The sequence below is a fragment of the Nelumbo nucifera genome, chromosome 8 (genome assembly GCF_055504915.1).
Source record: "Nelumbo nucifera cultivar China Antique chromosome 8, China Antique-T2T, whole genome shotgun sequence".
Lineage (NCBI taxonomy): Eukaryota > Viridiplantae > Streptophyta > Magnoliopsida > Proteales > Nelumbonaceae > Nelumbo > Nelumbo nucifera.
The window spans coordinates 54,524,004-54,549,595 of NC_142656.1; the positions used below are offsets into that span (position 1 = coordinate 54,524,004).

Below are 25,592 nucleotides of genomic sequence, written 5' to 3' on the forward strand. Positions count from 1 at the left end.
TCTCATTTTCTTAGAAGCCAAGAACAAATAAGACAGGCCCTGTTTGGATAGACTATTTTTATAAAGTATTGTCATACTTTTCAAAGTATAAAAATACAAAAAACACAATATAGCATTTGTAATGTGTATTTTATACTTTTTTGTGCTTTTGGTGAAGTTGTGCTTTCATTTTTATGCGAATGGGACCCTTCAATAAAACTCTCGATTCTACCTCAGCTCGCTATTGCTAGAATCGGACTACCATCACTGATCGCAGACCCTGAAACCATGGGAAATCGTCATTAAAAGTACAAATGGACATACTTTTGCCAAACAGAAAATGGTGCTTCTGTTTTGAAAGGCATACTTTTCAATTTTTTTTTTGTACAAATGATTTTCAAAGCAAAATTACCAAAATAAAAGTATTTTATATATTTTATATTTTGACATTTTTAAAAGTACAAAAGTAGAAATATATTCAAACAGTGCCAAAATTCTTGGAATGTATTAGGATTTAGGGTTTTAGAGATGTCACTCAATCTTGTATGCTCCATTATCATTCTCTTTAGTGGGTTTTTACTTTTTCACCAGTGATGGACAATCATGAAAATTTGCATGGTTTTTAAAACCAGACGGTCGGACCAAAAAAACTGGGAAACAATCAGGTGACTAGTTCTGTTTTTCCCCAAAACCCGATTTTTTTCGAAAAATCGTTGTTTTTGGTCAGAAAACCGCTGACCTAGGCGGTTAACCATTCGAACTGTTCAAACAGTTTTGACCATTTTTTATTTTTTTTGTCAGAACGAACTGACCATTTAGCTCGAATAGTCAGACCGTTCAACTCAGAAACCAGACCCCTAGCCGGTTCGTTCTCCAAATCGGTTTTAAAAACCTTGAAAATTGTGTGCTTTTCTTTTCTTCTCTTCTCTTTTTTCTCATCTCTCTTTTTACTTCATTATTTTCTGTGCCATTTGAACATGTTGATTTTGGGTTTTGCATATAAACTCTTTGTTATCCATTACTTTGAGAGGGCTATTTAAGCAAACTCCCTTATTTTTAAGAGGCACAAACTCCATCGTTACTCAGTATTTTTGCACCTATTATGAATTATTTTCAGAACTCTATTGAAGAAATTGTAATCAGGATTATAATAACGCTTGGTCTCTCTCTCTCTCTCTTAATATATATGCACAATTATATCATATATACATAACAATATTAATTATATACATATACTAAAAATATGTAATTATATTGTGCTATAACAGATTTTTATTTTAGTTTCAATTTTTATATTAAAAATTAAGACTTGAGGCTAAAAAAGGCATTTTTGGCAAAAACAGGCACCTTTGGGAACATGTACGTCTCAAAAAGTTAGTTAGGAAAATAAAAAGATCACCCTAATCGGACATCCAAGTGCAAAGGTATGGCCTTCGGAAGCTTGCAATTATGTTTAAAAATAATTCAAAATACTAGCTTCTTTTCTAAAACCGAGACCAGTTCACTGGTATTTAGGTTGAACCATCCATTGACCAGACTGGCTAGGGGCCTAGGTCACGGTTCAAGGTCTGACCAACCAATCTGGTCCAGTTTTCTAAACAATGGTAGGGACCCATGCAATGTACATTCTTTGTCAAGAGAAATTGAAATAGAAGAAGCCTTATAACATTCCTTGGGCTTGGTCTATCCAAAGTCCAACCTAAGCATTATCCTGGGTCATGTCTAGCTGATCCCACTACAATCCAAGTTGTACCCTAGTGAGAATGGCCAATCTCCCATGTATCCATTGCACAAAAAACCTAGCAAGTAATTTTAATAGGCTTTCTAGTCTCAAAGGTTATAAATTGTTATAGAAGAATCTTAGAACAGTTAAAATTAATTTCAAAATTAATAAGTTTTAGAATTGTACACTTAACTATGAATTTTACCAATCTGGATGAACTGGAGACAAAATTATACACACCAGGCTGGGCTACCTATCACGAGTAAACACGCCAGTGTTCACACTGGGCTCAATCTAGGCCCCATCTGTACTGAACACTGGAGTGATAGGTAGCCCCGCCCGTTGTGTACAATTTTGTCTCCAGCCAAACCTGGCTCAAATTTTACTGCCAACCTTCTACTATGGATAATTGCTCCCTTGAGCTTAATATTCTAAATATTCCTATCAAATCTATATAAAGAGAGAAGAAAAAACTCAGTGGAATTTTTTGGCACTATCCCCATAATTCTTCTTTTTTTTTTATAGAAACTCTCTATTTAAATTAAATATGGATGGTGCCTGCCAAGGCAATCCAAGCTTACGTGGAAGTGGAATTGGTGAGGTTGTAAGAAATAGTTTTGGTACATTCTGTTTTGTTTTTCATAACTTCCATGGTAAATGGTACATCTATTCTTACCAACATTCTTGCTGTTCATGATGGCCTCAAGCTTTGATATGCCAATTGCCAAATACGGACGTTTAAGTGGAAAGTTTTGCTAGGCAAGACTTCACAATCTTGGCAAATTAATTACTTGTTATGTGAGGTTAAGAGGACAAGTGCAGGTACTAATCTTGCTTTTCACCACTCTTAGGTTGAAGGAAACTAGTGTCTTGATTTTCTGGAAAATAAAGGTATTGGTAGAGTACACATCTGCGCCCCACAGTACATCTCCGCCGTGTATTGGGAACATCTCCCGATGATGACATCATCGGTTTTGATACTATCATTGGGAGGTGTTCTCAATACATGGCAGGGATGTGCTGTGGGACGCTGTGGGGCGCCCCACAGATCTGAACTCGTATTGGTAAAGAGATTTATTAAGTAGTCACTAATCACTAATTCACCACCATGGTCCATGGAGAGTATTTCTAGCCCATTCAAGCATCTGCTTCATGAAGATAATTTAAGACTTCCTTTTTACGATTAGGTCAATGGTTGTTCTTTTCACTCTTTGATGCTTTTCTTGTTCTAGTTCCAACCCTATTGGAGGACATGCAGTCATGCATCCAACCAAAGGCATTTTATACAATAAATTTAAGGTTTTGGGTTAGGATTTAAGGGTTTAGACTTTAGACTATAGGGTTTAAGGTTTGGAGTTAGAGTTTTTAGGATTTAAGAGTTTAGACTTTAGAGTTCAACTTTTAAGGTTTAGGGTTTAATTTCAGGGTTTAAATCTGAAAACAAGAGGTGGCAGGACACATGTCCTCCAATGGGGTAGGAGCCAAGTATTGCCAATGGCAGGTAAAACCAAGTATTGCCCAAGTACCAGATATATTCTTAACGTGCAGCTGCAACTTGCTGTGAGGTGGGTGTGAGGAGGAAATCCAAAATCCAAACTCTGATTGAAATAAACTTAAGCAACAGAAAAAAAAAAGGTCCAGAGAATTTTGAGAAATCTAGATAGGAGAGGTCCAGAGAACCCTCTTCTCCTGGTTGGCACGTTCTTTGAGAAATCAAGAATCAACGGTATAAAATGATACTTGAGATCAAACTTCTCAATTCTTTGCTCAAGATCAACTTGTTTTTTATTTGATCAGTCTGAAGATTTCTTTGTTCTTCCCATCTGTCGTTTCCTGTGTTGGTTGAGTATATGTTCCATAACTTCTGAGTATTGCTTCTATTCTGTTCACCATATTCAAGGGGAACCTGAATGTATTTTTTGTGTTTTTTATCATGTTCTTTAGAAAGTATCTTCCCTTGTTTTCCTTTCTCATTATTTGGCTGGGCTCTTTCATTTAATACATGTTCTGGATGCAGCTTTTCATTGAAGTAACAAACTTTGGCTTCTAAATCGACTAGAGAAGAATTCTGGGGAGAAATTGACAGAGGATGAGTAAGGTGAGATGGTATTAGTCAAAAGTTATTCAGGAAGGTGATCAACAATTCAACATTCAACAAAACTGCAAGGCAACCACAATGGCAAGATCAATTGACGCTCAAACTCCATTCATTCATTCGACTCCCAATAACCTAACTTGTATAACATCCAAATATCCATAAGGTCCGATGAATTATGAATTGGACCTGACCATCCATAGATCTGATCGCACTTGGGAACGAACTCGGATGGAGGTACATTCACTCCAAAATCCGATCCAATTACAGCTCTTGCAATTGTTTACGGAATAGGTAAATATTACAAGAATCAGAGTTGTCACGACTACGCTTTCAAGGAAACGACCAACAAAGAATGAGCAAGAAATACCCCAAACCCGAGAGTTCAACTCATTAAATTTTTTGGTTTGATTAAAAAAAATGACATTGTAAAAACAAACGAAATAAATGCTTTAAAAGATGTATACTTTCACTCCCATAAGCCGGATCTAGGCAACTGCTAAGTGCTTAATCCTGTGGCACTTAAACAGAAACCAAAATATCCTCACAAGCTCTGCTTTATAGTTTATTTCACTTCCAAAAGAAAAAACGAATCATATCATCCCACATTCAATGAATTTGGGTCCAAAGAAAATCATGTTTTTGAAACCAAAAATTAAAAAAAAAAAAAACTAAGAACTTCTGATTCTCCTTTGAAAAATAAATAAATAAAAGCTATACAACCAAGAATATGTTCTGCGTACTTTCAAAGTTTTCCATTTTAAGAAATAGTGGTTCTTCAAACCATCTAGGGGCACAATTTCCTAGAAATCACAAAAAGAACAATTCATGTCGCAGAACACCCCCCGAGTAGTGGAATTCAAACAACTGGTTTTTTCACTTAGCGAGTAAAGAACTTTACCGAATGGTTTTCATGTCTATATTACATTACAATCAGCAAAAAGTCGAAAAAATAAAACAACAGCAAGATCCTCTTCATTGTCAACATATACCCAGCAACAAAACTTTTGGGAGTAAACGATAGCTCATCAATGTTTTTCTCTCTCAACTCGCAGATGGAGGTGGAGCATTGGGAGGTGGAGGTGGTGGCATGGACATTTGAGGTGGAGGCATAGGTCTCCCAACCATTTGCTGCGGAGGTGGAGCTAGGCGCCAAACAGGTGGTGGTGCACTCACCCCCATGGGAGGTGGTGGTGGCCTTGAAAGTCCTGCTGCATGTGGTGGGGGAGGTGGTGGGATATTAGGTGGTGGTGGTCTGACAGGAGGTCTGAACTGCTGAAGTGGAGGTGGCATGACAGGTGGCCCTTGGCCCTGTTGCTGTGGCTGACCTGTCCAAGTTGGTGGGCCTGATAGCTGCATAGGAGGTGGAAAGGCCCCTCCTTGTGGAGGGGGAGGGCGAATTGCTGGAATTTGTGCCGGTGGAATAGGACCATTGGCAAAAGGGCGAGGAGGTACTGGAGTCCCCATTGTACCATTGGCCGGAGGACCAGCAGGGAGTGTGGGAGGTCCAGTTGCAAACATAGTATGGGGCCTATTCTTCTGTGCACTAGGATTGCTCGCGGCCAAAACTCTCTCTGCAGTTTATTAGCAAACATAAGCAGCATTATTTAAACAAAATATTTAAAACACAAATTGATATGGTAAATTTGATATGGAAAACCAATAAATGAATCATTTGCACCAGCTCATATGGAAAATTGATATGGTAAATTCAGCATGATGAGGCCTAACATTAAGGTCAAGGCAATAAACAGAAGATCCATACCTGCCGGAGTACCATGACGCTCCCCTTTGGTGTCTTTCTTGTATGCATAAGACACTGTTATTTGACGATTGCAAAGATACTGACCATTCATTGCCTGCAGAAACAGGAAAAACAAAATGAGAATACACTACTTCAGATGGTTTGCTGTTGAACAAGACAAGGACAACTAGGTTTCACTCAACCTAATCAAGAAGAAAGGCATAACTGTTGATGGGACAAGGGTTCAATTTTATGTTCATCCTGAGACATCATTTCTTTTCAAGTAAAGATCAAGAACCACCAAAGTAAAACTGCACAAACAAAATAGAATTACCTCAATGGCTGCATCAGAAGCCTCAAAGGAATCATAGCTAACAAAACCAAAACCACGAGAATTTCCGGTTTCAGGATCTCTCATTATCTGAAACAGGACAAAAGTCATACATCAGAACTCAATTAGATATTTAGATTGATGTATCACTGATCAATACACAATGGTTAATACGTAAGCAAAATTAATGAGAAAAACCAGGCATATTTAGATTGAAACACATAACTAGTAATCAAGTGCATTTTTGAATGAACCCTTGAAGGTATAGCAACATTCAAAATGAAATGCAACTAAGAGTGCATCAATGTTTAATAAAGTTGAAATAACCAAATTCTTCAAAATTAGAGTATCAGTGGGTTCAAAATTAATATGTATCATATGAGAATTGGGATTTGCTCCTCAAAGATGCACCTCACACCAACCCCACAGGCACATCCCACCATGCATTGGGAACATCTCCCATGAATAATAACACATAAGTATGGTAGATGTTCAACATACGGTTGGGGTGTGTTGTGAGGTTGGTGTGAGGAGCAGATCCGGACTCATCATATGATACCTTGAACCTTGTGCATGAAGCTTGGAGTAAAACAGCTGATAAAAAAAAGCTTTGGAGTAAAACAGCTGATAAAAAAAAAATATTTGGAGTAAAACAAAGTTGTAATCATACTTACATGGTTCAGTGCTTTAATAAAGATAGCTTCAATACCAGGTTCATTGACCACAATTCTCAACTTCAGCAGAAACCTGGTTCACTACAAGTTTCTATAATTTGTATGTTTTGAGTACTGACTTTTTCTTCATTAGTTCATTTATTAGGCAAAACATTTGGTTGAGGGATTGCCAAACCATATTTTAAGAACTCCTTTAGAGATGCCCATATTCCATATTACCAGATGGAAGCATATTCAATCTGGATTCGAAAGACCCAAAATGGGTCTGGACACCACTATTCCCGTGTTTAGAAATCAAAACCAACCATTGAATAATTCACAAGTGAAACATCTTCTAATAGAAACAGATCTAGGCTGAATGGTTGTAACACAGACTCCACTAAGAGAGAATTTTAGCAATTATTTCAAAGATTACCTGAGGTGATGGGACGGAAGTTTCTAGGATTGAAAGCCCCCACCATTTCAGGGATTTGGGCTATAAAAGTTGCATTCAAACCCTTGCCAATTCCTCCAAAAAATAACTTAAAAACTTTTATCAATTCAATTGACACATTATTTTAAATATTCTTAGAAAAAAAAGGAACAATCAAGGCAAGGCTTTGTCCATATCAGAGATTGCCTTAAGATTTTTTATGGGAAACAAGGTAACAACAGGATAGCATATTTTCATGATAATGGAACAACTGTCAGCTCACCCAAGTATGAAGATGCTGAAAGATTGCCATCTGGAGCCGATTTCTGGACAACATTGAACCTAGTAATTAATGAAGTTTAATTTGTCTCGTTGTATTTTGTATTTAAAATGTTTCTAATAGTAGAATGAATATTCAAGTAAAATAAGAAAGGAGAGAGAGTACAACCTTAGCTGACAAAAAAGCACCTAGATGAATGAATGGACAAAAAGCTCCCCACCATCACAACTCCATCAAATGACTCCAAACTCTTTCACAGAACAATCACCAATAGGAAAAGTACAACAACCATAACCAACCCCTTTCCAGCCCAATTATTGCTAGGAAAATAATGAGCCCCATACTCCTCCAAAAGAAATCAACAGTAACAACAAAGAAGCCAAAAGAAAAGGCAAAAGATCATCAAGTGGAACACAAACCAACTCTTCATCGCACCTCCTCTAATGGCACCACCCCATTAAACACCTTTAACTTCCTCTAAATTCTTACCTCCCAACTACTACTTAAGACTGTCTTCACCTCCTCCATAGCACCTTATCAGTCTCATACCACCTGATTCAACACCTTCAACGGTTCAACTTCCTCTCGCCTCCCAACCAAGGTTCACAGTATCAATATGCCCCTCCAATAGCACCACCCCATTAAACAGCTTTAACTTCTCTCAAGTCTCACCTCCCAACCAAGGTTCACAGTATCAATATGCCCCTCCAATAGCACCACCCCATTAAACACCTTTAACTTCTCTCAAGTCTCACCTCCCAACTACTACTTAAGACTGTCCTCACCTCCTCCATAGCACCTTATCAGTCTCGTACCACTTGATTCAACACCTTCAACCTCCTCTCTCCCACCTCCAACCAAGGTTCACAGTATCGATATGATATGCTGGAATGGGCGTAATGGAACTTTTAACCTTGTGCATCCCCTTTTTTTAGTTTTTTTTTTTTTTTTCCAAAAATAGGTCAGGGGTAGGTCGTAGGCTGTCTATACCCTGAAATGGATCAAAAGGACAAAACACCTATGCTTCGCATATCAGTGACCTACCAAAATGATACATATTGGCCATTGCAAAATTTTGAACCTTTCTCCCAACTACTAGTTAAGGCTGTCATCTGATAACTGAAACTTCTCAGTATGAGAAAATTAAGATTTTCCATTCTCTCCTTCTCAAGCTTCCTAATTCCTAAACACCTCCTTCCCACAACCTCACCTAAAAAGAATACCTCTATTTCTTTTCCATTTTCAGTTTTAGGTTAAATTTCTTCACCTGTTTCTGTAATCATATTTTCTGTTTGAACTATCCATATACCTCTGAAAAACATCATTCATCTTTCTATAAGCTAAGTTGAGCAGGGTATGAAATACAAATTACCAAATATCATTTCCCTAATTTAATAATGCATAAGTGTATGTTCTCTTGCTTAATTGCTTTTTTTGGGGTGATTAGCTTAATTGCTTTATGAAATCCAAGATGCTTCAGTATGCTTTATCATGTAAAAAATTCATTAATTAGGTATGCATTAGCACAAATAAAATTGACAGTGTTGAGTATGTTTTCATATGCCATGCTGCCTTGTAATTATTCTGCCATATACCAATGTTTTGTTGAAATGTTACTGTGTTTTATTTTCTGATACAATACAACCTTCAAGCATATGTCAAAATTGCCAACATACTTAAAGAAAGTACAAAACACAAGCACCTAGGGTTGTTTTATCATCATGGAAAATAAGCACTTAGGTATGTTCACAACATGCAAATGAGAATTGTATACACAACAGGAAGTTACAGCCAGGAAATATGTCTGCTAAAACTGCAAATTAGGAAAGAATGAATCTGATAAAGCCAAGAGAGGAAAGGTACAAAATTAACAAGTTCTCAAATCTCAACATTCAAGTAAGAACTCAATGCCTAACAGAAAGTTACAGCCAGGAAATATCCCCAATTAAAACTGCAAATAAGGAAACAAAGAATGTGATAAGGCCAAGAGAGGAAAGGTGATAAAACTGCAAATTAGGAAAGAATGAATCTGATAAAGCCAAGAGAGGAAAGGTACAAAATTAACAAGTTCTCAAATCTCAACATTCAAGTAAGAACTCAATGCCTAACAGAAAGTTACAGCCAGGAAATATCCCCAATTAAAACTGCAAATAAGGAAACAAAGAATGTGATAAGACCAAGAGAGGAAAGGCACAAGATTAACAAGTAATGTCTATGAAGAATTCACAGCAACGTAACCTTTGGATTTGTGACAATGACTCCAAAGGCACTGAAAGTGTCATACAAAAGCTTTTCATCCACATCCTGCAAAAGAATATCAGGGTCAAACTCAAGTATTAAAGCCAAGTCAGTTGCAGGTAAAAGGCCTGATAAAATCTTACAGGGTCAAGGTTTCCAACAAAAAGATTTGCTCCAACATCCAAGCTCTTCTTGTCTTGGGAAGCCTGCATGACATTGAAATTTGTCAAATAATACAGTGAAAAGAAATTCTTGGGTGAGCTTGCATTAATTTATCTTTTTATAGATTGCTCGGCAGCAGAAATGGGGATTTTATTGAGTAAATAAGGTTGCAACAGTTCATAGACTGATAAAGCATTTCCCTTAATCCTAAACATAGGATAAGAGGGAAAAACAGGAAGTCCTGACATGTACATGGATTTGAGATTACATTACAATTGGACATGGTTGGACTCATAGAAGTGTTCTAAACATAGTAAGATATGCATCAATAAAAATCAAACTGATGTAAGGATGTAATGTAGTCTATGACTCTATGTAGATTGTAAAACCACAACTCTAATACCAATTGATGTAGAATCAAAAGCTTTGATACCAACAGATGTAAAACTACTATAACACAAGGAAGAGTGTACAGAAGTATTAATTAACTAGAACAAGGTTTAAAGATGACTCTGGGATAACGGTATGGATCATTGAGAACTACAGATTCTCCACAAGACCGAAAATATAGAAAATCCATTGCCCTTTAAGCCTTTACCAAGAAAATCTTGTTGGTGGCCCCACACCTTTTAGATTTGAAAGCATGTGGCTAGAAGTTCCAAACTTTTTGCAAAGGGTAAAAGAATGGTGGTCAGAAGATGGGATTAGGGCTAGAAACAAAGTGGTGAGATTCTCTAAGAAACTGAAAAGACTGAATGAAAAGGTCAAGGAGTGGAACAAAGAGGAATTTGGAAAACTTGAGGTCATAAAGGAGGATTTAGCCAGGAAAATAGAGGAAGTGGACCAAAAGGAGGCCAGGAAAGAGTGTGGGGTGGAGGATAGAATAGAAAGATGGAACTTAAAGTGCAATTGGAAGAGATTCTAAGAAAAGAAGAGATTTCCTGGAGGCAAAAATCTAGATGTAAATGGCATCTGGAAGGGGATGGAAATACTAGTTTTTTCCACTCTCTAGCAAATGGGAGAAGACGGAAAAACCAAATTTCCAGTGTAGAGGTGGATGGAAGAGTGATAACTGCAAAAGAGGAAATTGAAAGATGCTTTGTGGATCACTTTAAGTCAATCCTAGCATCCTCTAATGAAAACATGGCAGAATTGGGAGATTTACAGTGGGACAGAGTGCCAGAATCCGAAGTTAACCTCCTAGAAAGAGCCTTCACTATTGAGGAGATACATGAAGCAATATTCTCGATGGATAGATCTAAAGCACCGGGGCTAGATGGATTTTCAATGGCTTTCCATCAAGAATGTTGGGAAATTTTGAAAGATGAATTAATGGATGTATTTGTGGAGTTCTATCAAGAAGGAAAATTATCACCTGGAGCAAATGCAACTTTTGTTGCTTTAGTGCCAAAAAAGGAGGCCAAAACCCCCAAGGATTACAGACCGATAAGTCTTGTGGGTAGCTTGTATAAAATCATTGCTAAAGTCCTGGCTGGTAGGTTGAAGACTGCACTGCCCTATATTATCTCTCAGAACTAAGGAGCATTTGTACAGGGGAGACAAATTGTGGATCAAATTTTAGTGGAAAATGAGTGTGTGGCAGCTAAGAGAAAACAAGGTGACAAAGGTTTGATTTGTAAATTGGACCTTGAAAAAGCTTATGATATGGTGGATTGGTCCTTCTTGTTGAATTTAATGGAAAAGATGGGGCTAGGTGAAAGATGGAGGATGTGGATTAAAGAATGTATTAGCTCAGCACATTTTTCTATTCTGATGAATGGGGTAGCAAAGGATTTCTTCCAAGCTAAAAGAGGACTAAGACAGGGTGACCCCTTATCTCTATTCTATTCACCTTTGTGGCTGAGGTTTTGAGTAGACAAATCACCAAAGCTGATCAAGAAAACCAGTTTAAGGGTTGGAGAATGGGTAGATCAGAAGTGGTGTCTCATTTGCAATTTGCTGATGACATAATTATTTTCTGTGAAAGCTGTGATGAAGCCAGTTTAAGGAATCTGAAAAGATTGGTGGATAAATTTCAGCAGAACTCCAAATTGAAAGCCAATTGGGGAAAAACCTGTGTAGCCAGAATCAACATTGAAGGGGGGGATTTCCAAGCCATGGCAAATCTGCTTGGTTGTGAAGTGAAAAATTGGCCTCTGGAATACTTAGGAATGCCCTTGGGTGGGAATCCGAAAGCTGAAAGCTTCTGGAAACCAATGGTAGAGAGGTTCATGAAGAAGTTGGCAATGTGGAAGAAATTATATTTCCTTGGGGGGAAGAATCACCTTGATAAAATCAACCCTTGCAAACCTTCCCACTCACTTCCTTTCCACCTTTAAGATCCCAGTGAAAATAGCTAGGAAATTGGAGAAGATTATGAGGGACTTTTTGTGGGAGCCAGGTGAAGAAAAGAAAGATCATTTAGTGAAATGGGAGCAAGTTTGTTACCCTAAGGACCAAGGTGGATTAGGTATAGGGAACCTAATAAAGAGAAAGAAGGCCCTCCTAGGGAAATGGCTATGGAGATTCCCTTGTTTGGAAGAAAGGTTGTGGCGCAGGGTCATTAAAAGCTTACATGGTGATGCAGATAATGGTTGGGATGCAAAATTAGCCCCCAATGCAGCTCCATCCTCTTCGTGGAAGGCAATCTTTGAGGTATATCCAACTTTTCTTCAATTTATCAGGTTTGATGTTGGTTGTGGTAACAAAGTTTTATTCTAGGAAGACCTTTGGGTTGGGGATGTGCCTCTTATGTTCAATTTCCCAGACCTCTACTCTTTATCAAACTATAAAAACAAGCCTGTTGCTAGGTTTGATGTGCTTTCAGAATCAGGGATCTCTTGGGATTTTGGCTTTAGAAGAGGGTTGAGGGAAAATGAGTGTGAGTCTCTAGTGCTGTTGATTTCAACACTTAAGAGGGTCTACTTGAACCAATCTATAGCTGATTGTAGAGTGTGGTCCCCAACTTCTGATGATTTATTTTCCTGTGCATCTTTCTTTGGTTTGCTCACTCATATTAACCCTATGGGGGTGAGTGAGAGAAATTTGGACTAAACTGATCCCTCCAAAAGTACAAGCTTTCTGTTGGGAAGTGCTCCTAGGGAAGGTAAACACTTGTGATGTGCTACAGAAAAGGAGGCCAAACAATTGCCTCTCTCCTCATGTGTGTGTCCTTTGTTTGGGATGTGGTGAAACTCTAACCCACTTACTATTATCCTGCTCTTTTGCTTCTGGTATTTGGAATGTTGTTTGTTCTCTCTTTGGATGCAGATGGGCTCCCCCACAGGATGTGGTAAGTCTACTCAGCCCCTCTTTCCTGTGTCAACGGAAGAAAAGGGGAAAATGTATATGAAAGGCAATGAGAGCAGCTACAGTATGGACTATTTGGGAGGAAAGAAACCTAAGAATCTTTTCAGGAAAAAGCAAAACAATGGAGGAAGTTATTGAAGCCATAAAAATTAGAACTGCATATTGGGTGAAGACCATGGAGATATTTAGAAACTACTCCACGAATGAGATGTACCCAAAGTTCTTGTAAGCATGGAATGGAAGCCACCAGCACAGAACAAACTAAAACTGAATTTTTATGGGAGTTCTCTTGGCAACTCTGGAAGGGCAGGCATAGGGGGTGTGTTTAGAAATTATCTTGGTGTGGTGGTGGCATTCTACTCTGGACCAACAGGTTATGGTGACTCAATACATGCTGAATCTCTAGCCCTACTTCAAGGTCTAAAGATGGCTGAGCAGATAAGAACAACAGACTTAGAAATTGAAGGAGATTCTCTATTGGTCACCTCTTGGGCCAAAAACATCACATCAGCACCTTGGAAGCTCAATTTTATTTTCAGAGAAATTGGCACACTTGCAAGGAAGTTCAACTCTCAGTTTGGTTGGATTAAAAGGGATGCAAATGGGATGGCGGATACCCTAGCAAAACAAGGGGCAAATAGATCTTCATTGTATTGGGCAGAATTGTAACTGATTGCTGGAGATTGCAATTTCCTATGCAATCTTTAGCTATTGTATCTTAATCTCTCTGTTATTAATGAAAGATTTTACTGATAAAAAAAGGCATTCTAAGCAGATATTCCACAAAACAATTAAAAATTATCTTTGTGAGAAAAAACTGACAAAATTTTGGTACTTAGGGTTCTACATTGAGTTTTAGAATGAACTTAAATATGACAACGTTTGGCAGAAAATGATAAAAATTGCTGCAAAAGCAATTCACTGCAAGCCAATCCCACCTAAAATCAAGGCTTTTGTTGGGATTGGTTGCAGGTGGAACCCCAAAAGGAGCATGAGAGGCTTATTTGAAAATTCTTTTCCTCCCCTCCAAAAATAAATAAATAAATAGAGGAAAGCTCTTATGGAGAAGAACTAGGGCTGCCAGCCTGCCATCCTTTGACCACTTTGGGAGGAGAGAAATGCTAGAATTTTCAAGGAAACTTCACCTGAAGAGGCTTAATTGAGAATATTAAAATTAAGGACATCCAGTGTTAAAACACTACCTATATTTTACTCTTTCTTCGTAGATAATTTAATTTGAGAACAGCAATATATTGCCTCTTCCACTTCCTCATCTTTTATACCAACTATGTACTCTTGTCTCCATATGAAATCCTGGGCAATCTAGAAGTATTGCTGAATTCCAAGCTGTATTACATATGATTGCTTTATACTTGGATCCTGCAGTAGTAGAGCACTCCATTAACGCTGAATCCCAAGCTGTATTACAAGGGATACAGATTGCTAGAGACCTGATTGTTGACAGATTGCTCAATGAGGGGGATTTTTTTTGGTAAGTATTCAATGAAGAGGATTCTAAGTTCATAATTGGTTGACAGGGAGGCAGGCTGTTATGGGCCCGAGAATAGGATCTCGTCACGGGTCGGTCCACGGGGAAAACCTCCTGTTTTCCCTTGTTCCTACCTGCTCTTGATGAACCTAACTTGGCGCCCTAATGGTGATTTGTCCAAGAGATCACCTAACTCTCCTTGCTCTCTTTCTTGACTGAAATTTTCGATGATTTTATTCAATATTCTCAGCTCCTTAAATAGGAGATTACAAGAGATAAGAGTCCTACTTTTAGGAAGACTCCTTGCTAATTAGGAAGACTCCCTACTAATCTATCCTACTAAACTGATAAGATAAGACTCTCTTAATCTATCCTACTGATAAATAAGATAAGACTCCCTACTAATCCATACTACTGAACTGATAAGATAAGAACACTGAATAGATAAGACTCCTACTAATCCCTACTACTGAAAGCAGATAAGGTAAGAATACTGAATAGATAAGATAGGATGAGAACACTAAATTGCTGCTGCTGAGAACACTAAATTACTGCTGCTGAGAACACTAAATTACTGCTGCTGCTGCCGGCGTCCACATCATTACTCCCCTCCTGGACTACAAGCTTGTCCTCAAGCTCGAATTAAGGATGGGTGTCTTGAAACATAGTCAAAGGACTCCTGGATAGGTGGAATGAAGTTGCCCTCCTGGATCGGGTTCCAATGAAGAGGGTTCATCCTCAGACAGCTGCAGTGAGATACCAAGATTTGACCATGAGTAGCTGCATTCTTTGCCGCAGGCAACTGCAGCCTTAAGGTACTTCTGAGATGTCTTGAACTGTAGAGTACAAAGATTGTGAATGCCAGGCTGGTGCAACTGAACTGCATCATCTGGATCCTCTTCTATTGCCTGTTTTAGTGTGTACAGAGCTCGCTCTTCCACTTCCGTCAAATCATTATGTCCAGTTTCAAACGTTGCTGCAATTTCATGCTGAGTCTTGTGAACCATGGAATGTCCTGCCCATTCTATCCGAAGCTCAATTGTTGCAGAGTCCCCTTCTCTGAGTATTGAAGCCATTTCATTCGCAGCCCATGAAAGTTGTTCAGTGGGATCTTGAGACCTTTCTGCATCCTTGATACGATGAAGGGCAACAGCATATCGAGTTGACATGCAATTAGGCTCCAACTTTGATGCCTTCTCCAGGCACTTTCCAGCACTTCTATGATCACCAGCCAAATAGTATGCATTAGCAAGATTCACCCAGATATGTGCAGCCCTAGAATCTGATCTGACTGCAGCTAACAAACACTCTTTTGCAACATTTGCAGCCGCAACATGAGGCATACAAGCTCCTTCACCAGCAATGACGACCTTGGAGTAGTTGCTCTTATTCTTCTTTGAACTCTCGTCGATGGAATCCTCGACGACGCCAGATTCCTGCTTAATCGGAACATTCTGGGTGTTGCTAACCTGCGCTAGGGCAACGACCTGCTACTCACCGGACGATTCTGACATGTCTGGTCGGCAGCCGGTTGTGGTTGTAGCCCCTTCCAGGTTCCTTGCTGGAAAAGTACAACTCCATCATGCGCCTTAATTCTCGGACGTCGTCCTTGATCTCGCGCACCCCCTTTCTGTTTTCCACGAGTTTGTGCTCCAGATCATGAACCCTAGACGTTAATTGCTCAAAGTCACCCATGATACCTTGCTCTGATACCAAATTGTTATGGGCCCGAGAATAGGATCTCGTCACGGGTCAGTCCACGAGGAAAACCTCCTGTTTTCCCTTGTTCCTCCCTGCTCTTGATGAACCTATCTTGGCGCCCTAATGATGATTTGTCCAAGAGATCACCTAACTCTCCTTGCTCTCTTTCTTGACTGAAATTTTCGATGATTTTATTCAATATTCTCAGCTCCTTAAATAGGAGATTACAAGAGATAAGAGTCCTACTTTTAGGAAGACTCCTTGCTAATTAGGAAGACTCCCTACTAATCTATCCTACTGAACTGATAAGATAAGATAAGATAAGACATTCTTAATCTATCCTACTGATAAGATAAGATAAGACTCCCTACTAATCCATACTACTGAACTGATAAGATAAGAACACTGAATAGATAAGACTCCTACTAATCCCTACTACTGAAAGCAGATAAGATAAGAATACTGAATAGATAAGATAGGATGAGAACACTAAATTGCTGCTGCTGAGAACACTAAATTACTGCTGCTGCTGCCGGCGTCCACATCACAGGCAATCAAGATATTTAAGTGGTTGACTACAAATGTAGTTGTAACTTGCAAGGATTCAGTGGGAACAGCAAATGGGATGGCAGTTCTGTTTGGGAAATCTTGATTGTATACATTTCTCTGATTGAATAATTAATAAAATCTTCTATTGCTTACCAAAATAAAATTATTGGCAGTTCTTTAATGGTTAAGAATTGGAAGGGATCAACACTTTAGCCAATTGGTAGTAGAGGGAGATTCAAGGATTGTTATTAGTTGGCTCAACAACAGAGTGAGTGACCTTGACAATACATATATATAATGAGAAATCAAGCACCTTGCTAAAGAGTTGAAATCAACATTCAGCTGAATTCAAAGAAAAAAAATAAATAAATAACTCTTTGGAGATGGACTGGCAGAGCTCAACTGTTTTGGGGGATTATTTCTAGGAGGATGATTAGTATACCCTGATTTAAGTGGATTGTGGATTGGGTGGCATTGCTAGATTAAACTGACAGGTGCAAATCTAGATTTACTGTATATAACACAATTCTTTTCATAAATCCAATTATTAATGCATATGAAAATGGCTAGAAGGGGAAGTATCAGTTTTCCATAGAAGCCTGAATAAGGTAGTAGAGGGAGATTCAAGGATTGTTATTAGTTGGCTCAACAACAGAGTGAGTGACCTTGACAATACATATATATAATGAGAAATCAAGCACCTTGCTAAAGAGTTGAAATCAACATTCAGCTGAATTCAAAGAAAAAAAATAAATAAATAACAATTTGGAGATGGACTGGCAGAGCTCAACTGTTTTGGGGGATTATTTCTAGGAGGATGATTAGTATACCCTGATTTAAGTGGATTGTGGATTGGGTGGCATTGCTAGATTAAACTGACAGGTGCAAATCTAGATTTACTGTATATAACACAATTCTTTTCATAAATCCAATTATTAATGCAAATGAAAATGGCTAGAAGGGGAAGTATCAGTTTTCCATAGAAGCCTGAATAAGGTATCTGGATCAATTTCAGTCACTTGGGGATGTTAGATGAACTCTTTCATTGATGAATCCTTGGATGTTAAGAACCACTCAATTGGGTGGGTAGGGCTCTAGGGCATAAGAATCATTCACCCTTCTTAACATAAGCTATAAAAACTCAAATAAACTCCATAGTCACCACATTTTTGCACTTGCAAGAAATATATAAAACACTATAGGGTCAGCTTAAGTCTTTAAACTAAGAAAACTTAAAACTACAATTCTGTCATAAATGACTTTGAAACTTCAACTCAAACCAACCATTACTAGACAGATGCTCTTCAGCCAAATCCAACAGACATGTAAATGTCCAAAAACATCCCTACTATCTAGAAAACAAGAAATAACAAAATTTTGAAAAGTCCAATTTCTGATAACCTAGCTCTGGCATGAAGATGAAGACTTCTGGATCTGGAAAATGAAAATACATCAAAAAACCCTAAATTAATTACAGGTTGAACATTCAACTGATAAAATATTGGACTAAAAACAAGAAGGGTGTCGGACGCAATCAATGTACCAAGACCAAATCACCGTGCTACCTTGTGTTTTAATGTCTTGATTTTAATGAGACATATATTCTCTATTGAAACTTGTATTGCTAAATTAAGAACAAAAATGAAAGGCACAAAATGTAAAAAAATAAAATAAAAGGAAAAAGAAAAAGAAAAAGAAAGAAAGAAAGAAAAGCATACAAAACAAAAAACAGAGGAAGGGATCATTCACACCTTATTTACACGTATTGGCTTCCCATAGAGTTTAATCATGTTCAAAACCTTGATTGCCTGAATCACCCAAAGAGTAATTTGCTCAAAAAGAAGATGAATAATATGTATATAACAATTGAACATCACAGATACAATTATCTTCTAAACATAGTTGTCAAGGCATCCCCTAGATTAAAGTTTCACTATTTTCTATAGGTAACTATAACCCTTATTAAGATATATCAAAAGAACAAGGGGTTAATTGCAAACGGCACCATATAACGCTGAGCATTCCCCTAGTGAGGCTGGCACCCACCTCCTCCCCTTGCATTTGGTTTCCTATCATCCCAATACATTTGTTCCCTATTCACCCCTTATCCCACCATGGCATCAGCCATCATGTTTGCTGATTGTAGGTCCATATGAAGCTTGCATTCGGTTTTGAAGTTAGGGTTCTCAACTCTTTCAAGTGACGCCAATGTTGTCTAGGTCCTTGTTTATTGCATTGCGTCCATTTCAATACCACTTTTTCCACAAGTTTTCTTGCCAATATTAGGCCTTGTAGTGCTGACATCAACTCAACTTTGATGGAATTCCCTTACAATAGGGCCTGAAAATATAGCCAATATGTTCCCATGACCTCTAAATACTCCAATATTCAATGCTCCAAGGTTGTCCAAACTAAATCCATCAAAGCTTAATTTGACCTCTCCTTTAGGTGGGGCCCAATGCAAGTAAACCACAGCCCCATGAGCAGAAGTTGCTGCAAGTTCACTTCATCCTCTACACAAATCTTCAGTAGAAATGCATAGCCTTTTTTAAATGCTCTCCAAAATTCTGTTGTTCCTTTGCTCCCATACCTAAAAAAGAAGGAAGTGCTAACCTCATGGCAATGAGCGGCATCAGAGGAGACTTCATTCAGGTAAGGAGATGGCGTAAAGAACTACAGCTGGAGAAGAAGTGGTTTCTCTTCGAGAAGAGACTAAGGTTAGAGGAAAAACAAATATGAAAATCAGAGAAGACAGGACAGCAATGGTTTTCTTGGATTTGGAGGAGATATGCTGGTTGAAAGGGTTTGTGGATGGATTAACCTACAGTGAAAATACCAGGGTGGAGAAATGAGTTGTCCAGGGAAAGAAAGAAGTTTGTAGTAGAGAATAGAAGGAATAGGAATGGCTGGTTCATCACACTAACAGAGTTCTTCGGACAAGGTAAAAAACAGATGATCTGTGTACCAGAAGGTAAAGAGAGACAAGGTTGGAGGAAGTTGGCTTAAGTACTGGGAGAGATGATTATCATCGAAGAGGAGAAGCTGAGAGTAGAGCAGAGGGCTGGTATGAAAGAAAAAGAAGACCCATACACAGTTGAAGAGAGTTATGAAACAAGGTCGGAAGGAGAGGAAATAATTGATGAAAATAAGGAAACAAAAGTGGTGGCCTCTGCCATGGCCCAAAAATATTTAGGGAAGGGAAAACAACTGATTGGACTAGAAAAAAGGTTGTGACTGCAGAAACCAAAGTGAAAAGCTGGAAAGAAGTGTTAGATGCTATAGTGGAAAAGATTTGTCCAACGAAGAAGGTGATCCTTATACCATTCGACAAAAGGAGAGCAATCCTCGATATTGGAAAACTTCCATTGGATCTTTTGGTGGTGAAAACAAGTTTTGGTCGAACAACTATTGAAAGTTGGTCACCTATCTGTAATGAAAAGTTAATCCCAATGGGAACACAGGTGATTAAAATTGTTGGACTGCCATTCAACCTCTGGAAGGAGCAGCTCTTCCATAAAATCGCAGCAATGTGTGGAGGGGTTTTTGAAGCATACCGTCTGAGGGACCTTTGTGCTGCAAAGATGAAAGTGGTTGGGGCAAAGCAGGAGAACATCCCTCGAGCTTTATAAATCTTTTCCGATGACTGTTGGAGAACAATCTGGCTGGTTACAGAGTTGGAGACGAAGCTTTGGTTCCCACAGCAGAAGGAAGAAGACAATGATGATGTGGATGGTTGGGTGACGCATGGCAGAAGCTAGGTGGATAGACCAAGAGGTCAGACTGGGACAGAGGTAAAGGAAACTGAAGAGTTCAAAGACTTTGGCAGAACGGATCCCTTTCCCCTTAAGGTTAATTTTTCAAATGCCTTTGAATTCAATCCAAAGGCTCAATCAAAGACATTTGCTGAGGCCCTTAAGACAAATGTAAATCTGGACCCTCCACGTTAAGGTAAACAAAGCAGTAAAAGGATTGAAGCCCGCCTCTCCACTGAAACAAGCCAACCAGAACCAGGGGTTCAACTGGACAAGCTGGTTGGGATCGGGGGTAGCCAGGATAACTTAAAGAGTCACGCGCATGGTCATGTGACTTCTCTTGGGGATGATAGCTGTGGTCTATCATCGAACCATTCGACTCCCAGATTGCTCGCCAGGACCCCTGCGGAGGGAGCTACTAACAGGGGTGCTTTCCCTTTGGTTTCCAGGGTGCCAGATAGCCTGAAAGCTTCAAGTCAGAACCTCCTCTGGAATCATCAGGGTGGAGAGAAGTCAACAATGCCAGAAAAGCCAAATCCACAGTACCATAGAAAGCTCCATGAGGAGCCTGAAGATGAGGCAGACAAAGAGTCACTGACTAGGAGACTCTGACAACCTGAGCACTGAACTGTTATTTGGAGAGGGAAGGTACAGAAGCTGTAGATCTAAAAGAGTTAAGCATGGAAGACTCGATCGCAGATTGTTGAGGTTCTACTGAATTACAATTTACAACAAAGAGAGGAGGTAGAATCAGATCAAGTTCAGGAGCAAGTGATTGGTAATGGGGTCTTGGGCTTTCAAAACGACCTAAGCATAGGTTCAACTGAGGAACAAATCATTTCAGTGGTCCGGGCTATTGCAGAGGAGGAGCATATCCCTTTAAAGTCTGCCCTTGGGCTGGGAGTGCCTCACCCGTTTCAGGGAGTCTCTTTTTTTTCTCTTACTTCTCCCCGTTCCCCTACCTGTGCTATTTCTCCTGTTCATTGTACTAACTCCCCGATACTTGGTTGTGCAGATCCAGTCCTGGAAGCTACACCTGGTGCAGAAATGGGCCTGAGAATGCCAGAAGAATTAGCAAAAGAAGGGTGTGGGAAAGTAGGGGTAAAGGAGATAGTGGACCTAGTCTTGGGGAATTTAGAGACTTTATTGGAGGCAAATAAGTCTAACGAGAATAAATTGGAAAAACAGAAAATAACAGTGAGCGTAGAGAGAGAGGGGGAAGTCGAAAAAGATAGTGGTAGAATAAGAGAACCCAATGGGCAGCAAAAGCAGAAGGGAGAGAGACCAAAAATGTCTGGAAGAGAGAATTCAAAACCCGAAGTCTACCTTAGAAAGGAAGTATAGATAAGAGAAGAAAGAGAAAAATGAGTGAAGTGAAGTTAGTGTGCGGAGTGTCCTATGAAAAGCTGGAAAGCAGAAGAAGGAACTAGGTGCCGGAAGAAGAAAGGGGCCTAAAATAAGTACAATGAAGATTGTGTGCTGGAATGTGAGAGGGTTAGGGAGTGCTAAAAAGAGGAGAATTATAAGAAATGTGCTAAGGAAAGAGAAGCCAGAGGTTGTAATGATTCAAGAAACAAAACTCTCAAATCTAGATAGAAGGTGGATAAGAAGCATTTGGAGCAGCAAGGGGTTGAGTTGGTCATTTACCCCTTCTTGTGGTGCCTCTGGGGGTATTCTTACGATTTGGAAGAATGAGGAGGTGGAGTGTGTAGAAGAATTAATTGGGCATTACTCAGTGTCAATAAAAGCCAAGAGGGTCAATGATGAAAATGAATGGGTATTAACAAATGTGTACGGCCCTAACTCATATAGAGAAAGGAACTTGTTTTGGGAGGAGCTTGCACCTGTTAGGGGTTTGTGGGAGGGACCTTGGTGTCTATGGGTGATTTCAACGTCATAAGATACACAAATGAAACAAATAACCCAAACCAGATAATAACGACAAGTATGAGGAAATTTAATGCCGTGGTAGAATCCCTATAGCTAAAAGAACCCCACCTCTTGTAAGCCTCCTTTACCTGGTCCAATTTTCAGGAAAACCAAGTGTGTTCTAAATTTGATAGATTCCTTTTTTCCGTTGAGTGGGAAGATCTTTGGGGAAACTTAATTTTGAAGGCACTCCCTAGGATAACCTTAGATCATTGTCCCTTGGTGTCTAGGGGTGATTTCAACGTCATAAGATACACAAATGAAACAAATAACCCAAACCAGATAATAACCACAAGTATGAGGAAATTTAATGTCGTGGTAGAATCCCTATAGCTAAAAGAACCCCACCTCTTGCAAGCCTCCTTTACCTGGTCCAATTTTCAAGAAAACCAAGTGTGTTCTAAATTTGATAGATTCCTTTTTTCCGTTGAGTGGGAAGATCTTTGGGGAAACTTAATTTTGAAGACACTCCCTAGGATAACCTTAGATCATTGTCCCTTGTGTCTTTATCAAGAGCATCCCCTTGGGGGCCCCACACCTTTCAGGTTTGAAAACATGTGGCTAGAAATTCCAAAATTTGCTGAAAAAAAAAGGGACTGATGGATGGAAGATGGGATCACTAGCAATAATAAAGGAGTGAGATTCATGAAAAAATTGAAGAGGTTGAAAGAAAGGATAAAGGATTGGAATAAAGAGGAGTTTGGGAGAATTGAAGTAAAAAATGACTTAATTGCTAAAAGGATTGAGGAATTAGATCAAAAGGAGGCTCAAAGAGTGTGTAGCGAGAAGGAAAGGTCGGAGATGTAAATAGCTCTTAAAAGGTGATGGAAATACTAAATTCTTTCACTCGATGGCCAATGGAAGGAGGAAAAATCTGATTTCTAGTGTTGAGGTGGATGGTCAGGTGTTAATTTTTTCCACTTTAGATGAAAGGAGTTTGGAGGTAGAGGATCTGGATTGGAGTAGAGTTTAGGAAGGTGAAAAAACTCTCCAAGAAAAGCAATTCACTGTGGAAGAGATTCATGAGTCAGTTTTCTCAATGGAGAGATCTAAAGCCCCTAGACCAAATGGCTTCTCTATGGCATTCTATCAGGATTGCTGGGAAATTATAATATCACATTTGATAGATGTCTTTAATGAATTACACATTAAAGGGAAGATCTCTCTAGGAACAAATGCAACATTCATTACTCTAGTGCCTAAGAAGAAAGAAGCTAGATCTCCAAAGGATTATAGGCCAGTAGGTCTTGTGGGTAGCTTGTACAAAGTAATTGCTAAGATCTTAGCAAGAACATTCAAGAGCATATTACCCTTGGTAATCTCACAAAATCAATAAGCTTTTGTGGAAGTGAAACAAATAATGACCAGGTCTTGTGCAAATGAATGTGTGGTAGAAAAGAAAAAACAGGGAGGTAAAGGCTTAGTGTGCAAATTAGATCTAGAAAAAGCCTATGATATGGTGGACTGGTCCTTTCTCTTAGAGTTACTAGAAAAAATTGGGTTGGGAGGAAAATGGAAAAAGTGGATCAAAGGCTGCTTCATCTCGGCTCGTTTCTCAATTCTAATAAACGGAGTGGCAAAAGACTTCTTCCCGGCCAAAAGACGACTAAGGAAAGTAGACCCTATCTCCACCTTCCTCTTCACCCTTGTTGTTGAGGTACTAAGCAAGATGATCTAGAAAACCAATTGAGAGGTTGGAGGGTAGGAAGAAATCCGGTTGTGGTGACTTATTTGCAATTTACTGATGATATAATCACTTTTTGTGAGGACTATTTGGAATCTAGCTTAAGACATTTGAAAGCCCTAGTGGACTGCTCCCAGAGAACCTCAAGTTTAAAAAAATTAATTGGGAAAAGAGTTGTGTGGCAGGTGTGAATTTGGGAGAGGAAGAGGTTTGCTTGTTAGTTGGAATTCTAGGTTGTGAGGTAAAGAACTGGCCTCTAGATTATCTTGCCATGCCTTTGGGGGGTAATCCGAGAGTAGATAACTTTTGGAAACCAATAATAGAAAGTTTTGCAAGGAAGTTATCCATGTAAAAAGGAACTACATTTCTACGAGGAGAAGAATAACCTTGATAAGATCCACACTAGCCAATTTGCCCACCTATTACCTGTCCACCTTTATAGTCTCAAAAAAAAAATGCAAGGCAACTAGAAAAATAATGAGATACTTCTTGTAGGAACTGGAAGATGAAAAGAAAGATCACCTGGTAAAATGGAAACAAGTGTGTAAAACCAAAGATCAAGGAGGACTAGGTCTAGGGGATCTCGTTAAGAGAAATACAGCTCTCCTAGGACTGGAAAAATGGCTTTGGCGGTTTCCCCAAGAAGGCAACAGATTATGGCACAAGGTCATTGATAGCATCCATGGTGTAGCAAACAACGGCTGAGATGCAAAACTAGCACCTCAAGCAGCTTCAAACTCCCCTTGGAAAGCAATTTTTGAGGTACTTCCTTCTTTTCTTAAATTTATCCAGAGTGATGTGGGATGTGGAAATAAGGTCCCTTTTTGGGAAGACCTTTGGTTGGGGGATTCACCCCTGAAACAACAATTCCCTACACTCTATGCTTTATCAGACTAACAGGCTGAAGCTGTTGCCAGGTTTGGCTCACCCTTAGAACTTGGCTTAAACTGGGACTTTGGCTTCAGAAAGGGTTTGAGGGATAATGAGTGTCATTCCTTTGTTCTCTACTTTCAAACTGGATAAGGTCTTCTTGGTTCAAAATTCCTTGGATAACAGAGTATTGTCTCCCTCTCCGGATGGCTTGTTCTCTTGTGCCTCCTCCAATATCCTCACCCTTTCAGAGCCCACAGGAGAGAACTTCCAGGTGAAAGAAATTTGGTGCAAGCCAATCCCTCCCAAAGTGTAAACTCTATGCTGGGAAGTGTTCCTTGGAAAGATTAACACCTGTGACTTGCTACAGAAAAGAAGGCCAACAAAGTGCCTTTCTCCTCATGTTTGTATCCTCTGTTTGGCTAGTGGTGAGACCCTTGCTCATTTACTGATTTCCTGCTCTTTTGTATCTTGTATTTGGAATTACTTTTCCTCACTTTTTGGATGAAGATGGAATCCTCCACAAGATGTGGTGAGACTTTTTAGACCTAATGTACTGCAGCAACAGAAAAAAGGGCAAAATGATTATGGAGGGCAACAAGAGCAGCTGTAGTTTGGACCATATGGGAAGAAAGAAATCAAAGGATTTCCCCTGAGAAGAGCATATTTAA

General features: G+C 39.1%; 1 protein-coding gene across 4 annotated transcripts in view; it reads right to left on the reverse strand.

Annotated features, from left to right (window-relative positions):
• Positions 1-4,649: 4,649 nt before the first annotated feature.
• EMB2444 (RNA-binding (RRM/RBD/RNP motifs) family protein) overlaps positions 4,650-25,592 on the reverse strand; it is a 63,632-nt gene continuing 42,689 nt past the window's right edge. For all 4 annotated transcript variants that reach the window (XM_088893089.1, XM_010265054.3, XM_088893088.1 and 1 more), the window contains 6 exons: positions 18,438-18,494; positions 9,620-9,682; positions 9,477-9,542; positions 5,876-5,962; positions 5,563-5,656; positions 4,650-5,371 (listed from right to left, as the gene is read on the reverse strand). In XM_088893089.1, the coding sequence (XP_088749215.1) occupies positions 4,842-5,371; positions 5,563-5,656; positions 5,876-5,962; positions 9,477-9,542; positions 9,620-9,682; positions 18,438-18,494 (897 nt within the window). In that variant the 3' untranslated portion in view covers positions 4,650-4,841. The remainder of the gene's footprint in view (positions 5,372-5,562; positions 5,657-5,875; positions 5,963-9,476; positions 9,543-9,619; positions 9,683-18,437; positions 18,495-25,592) is intronic.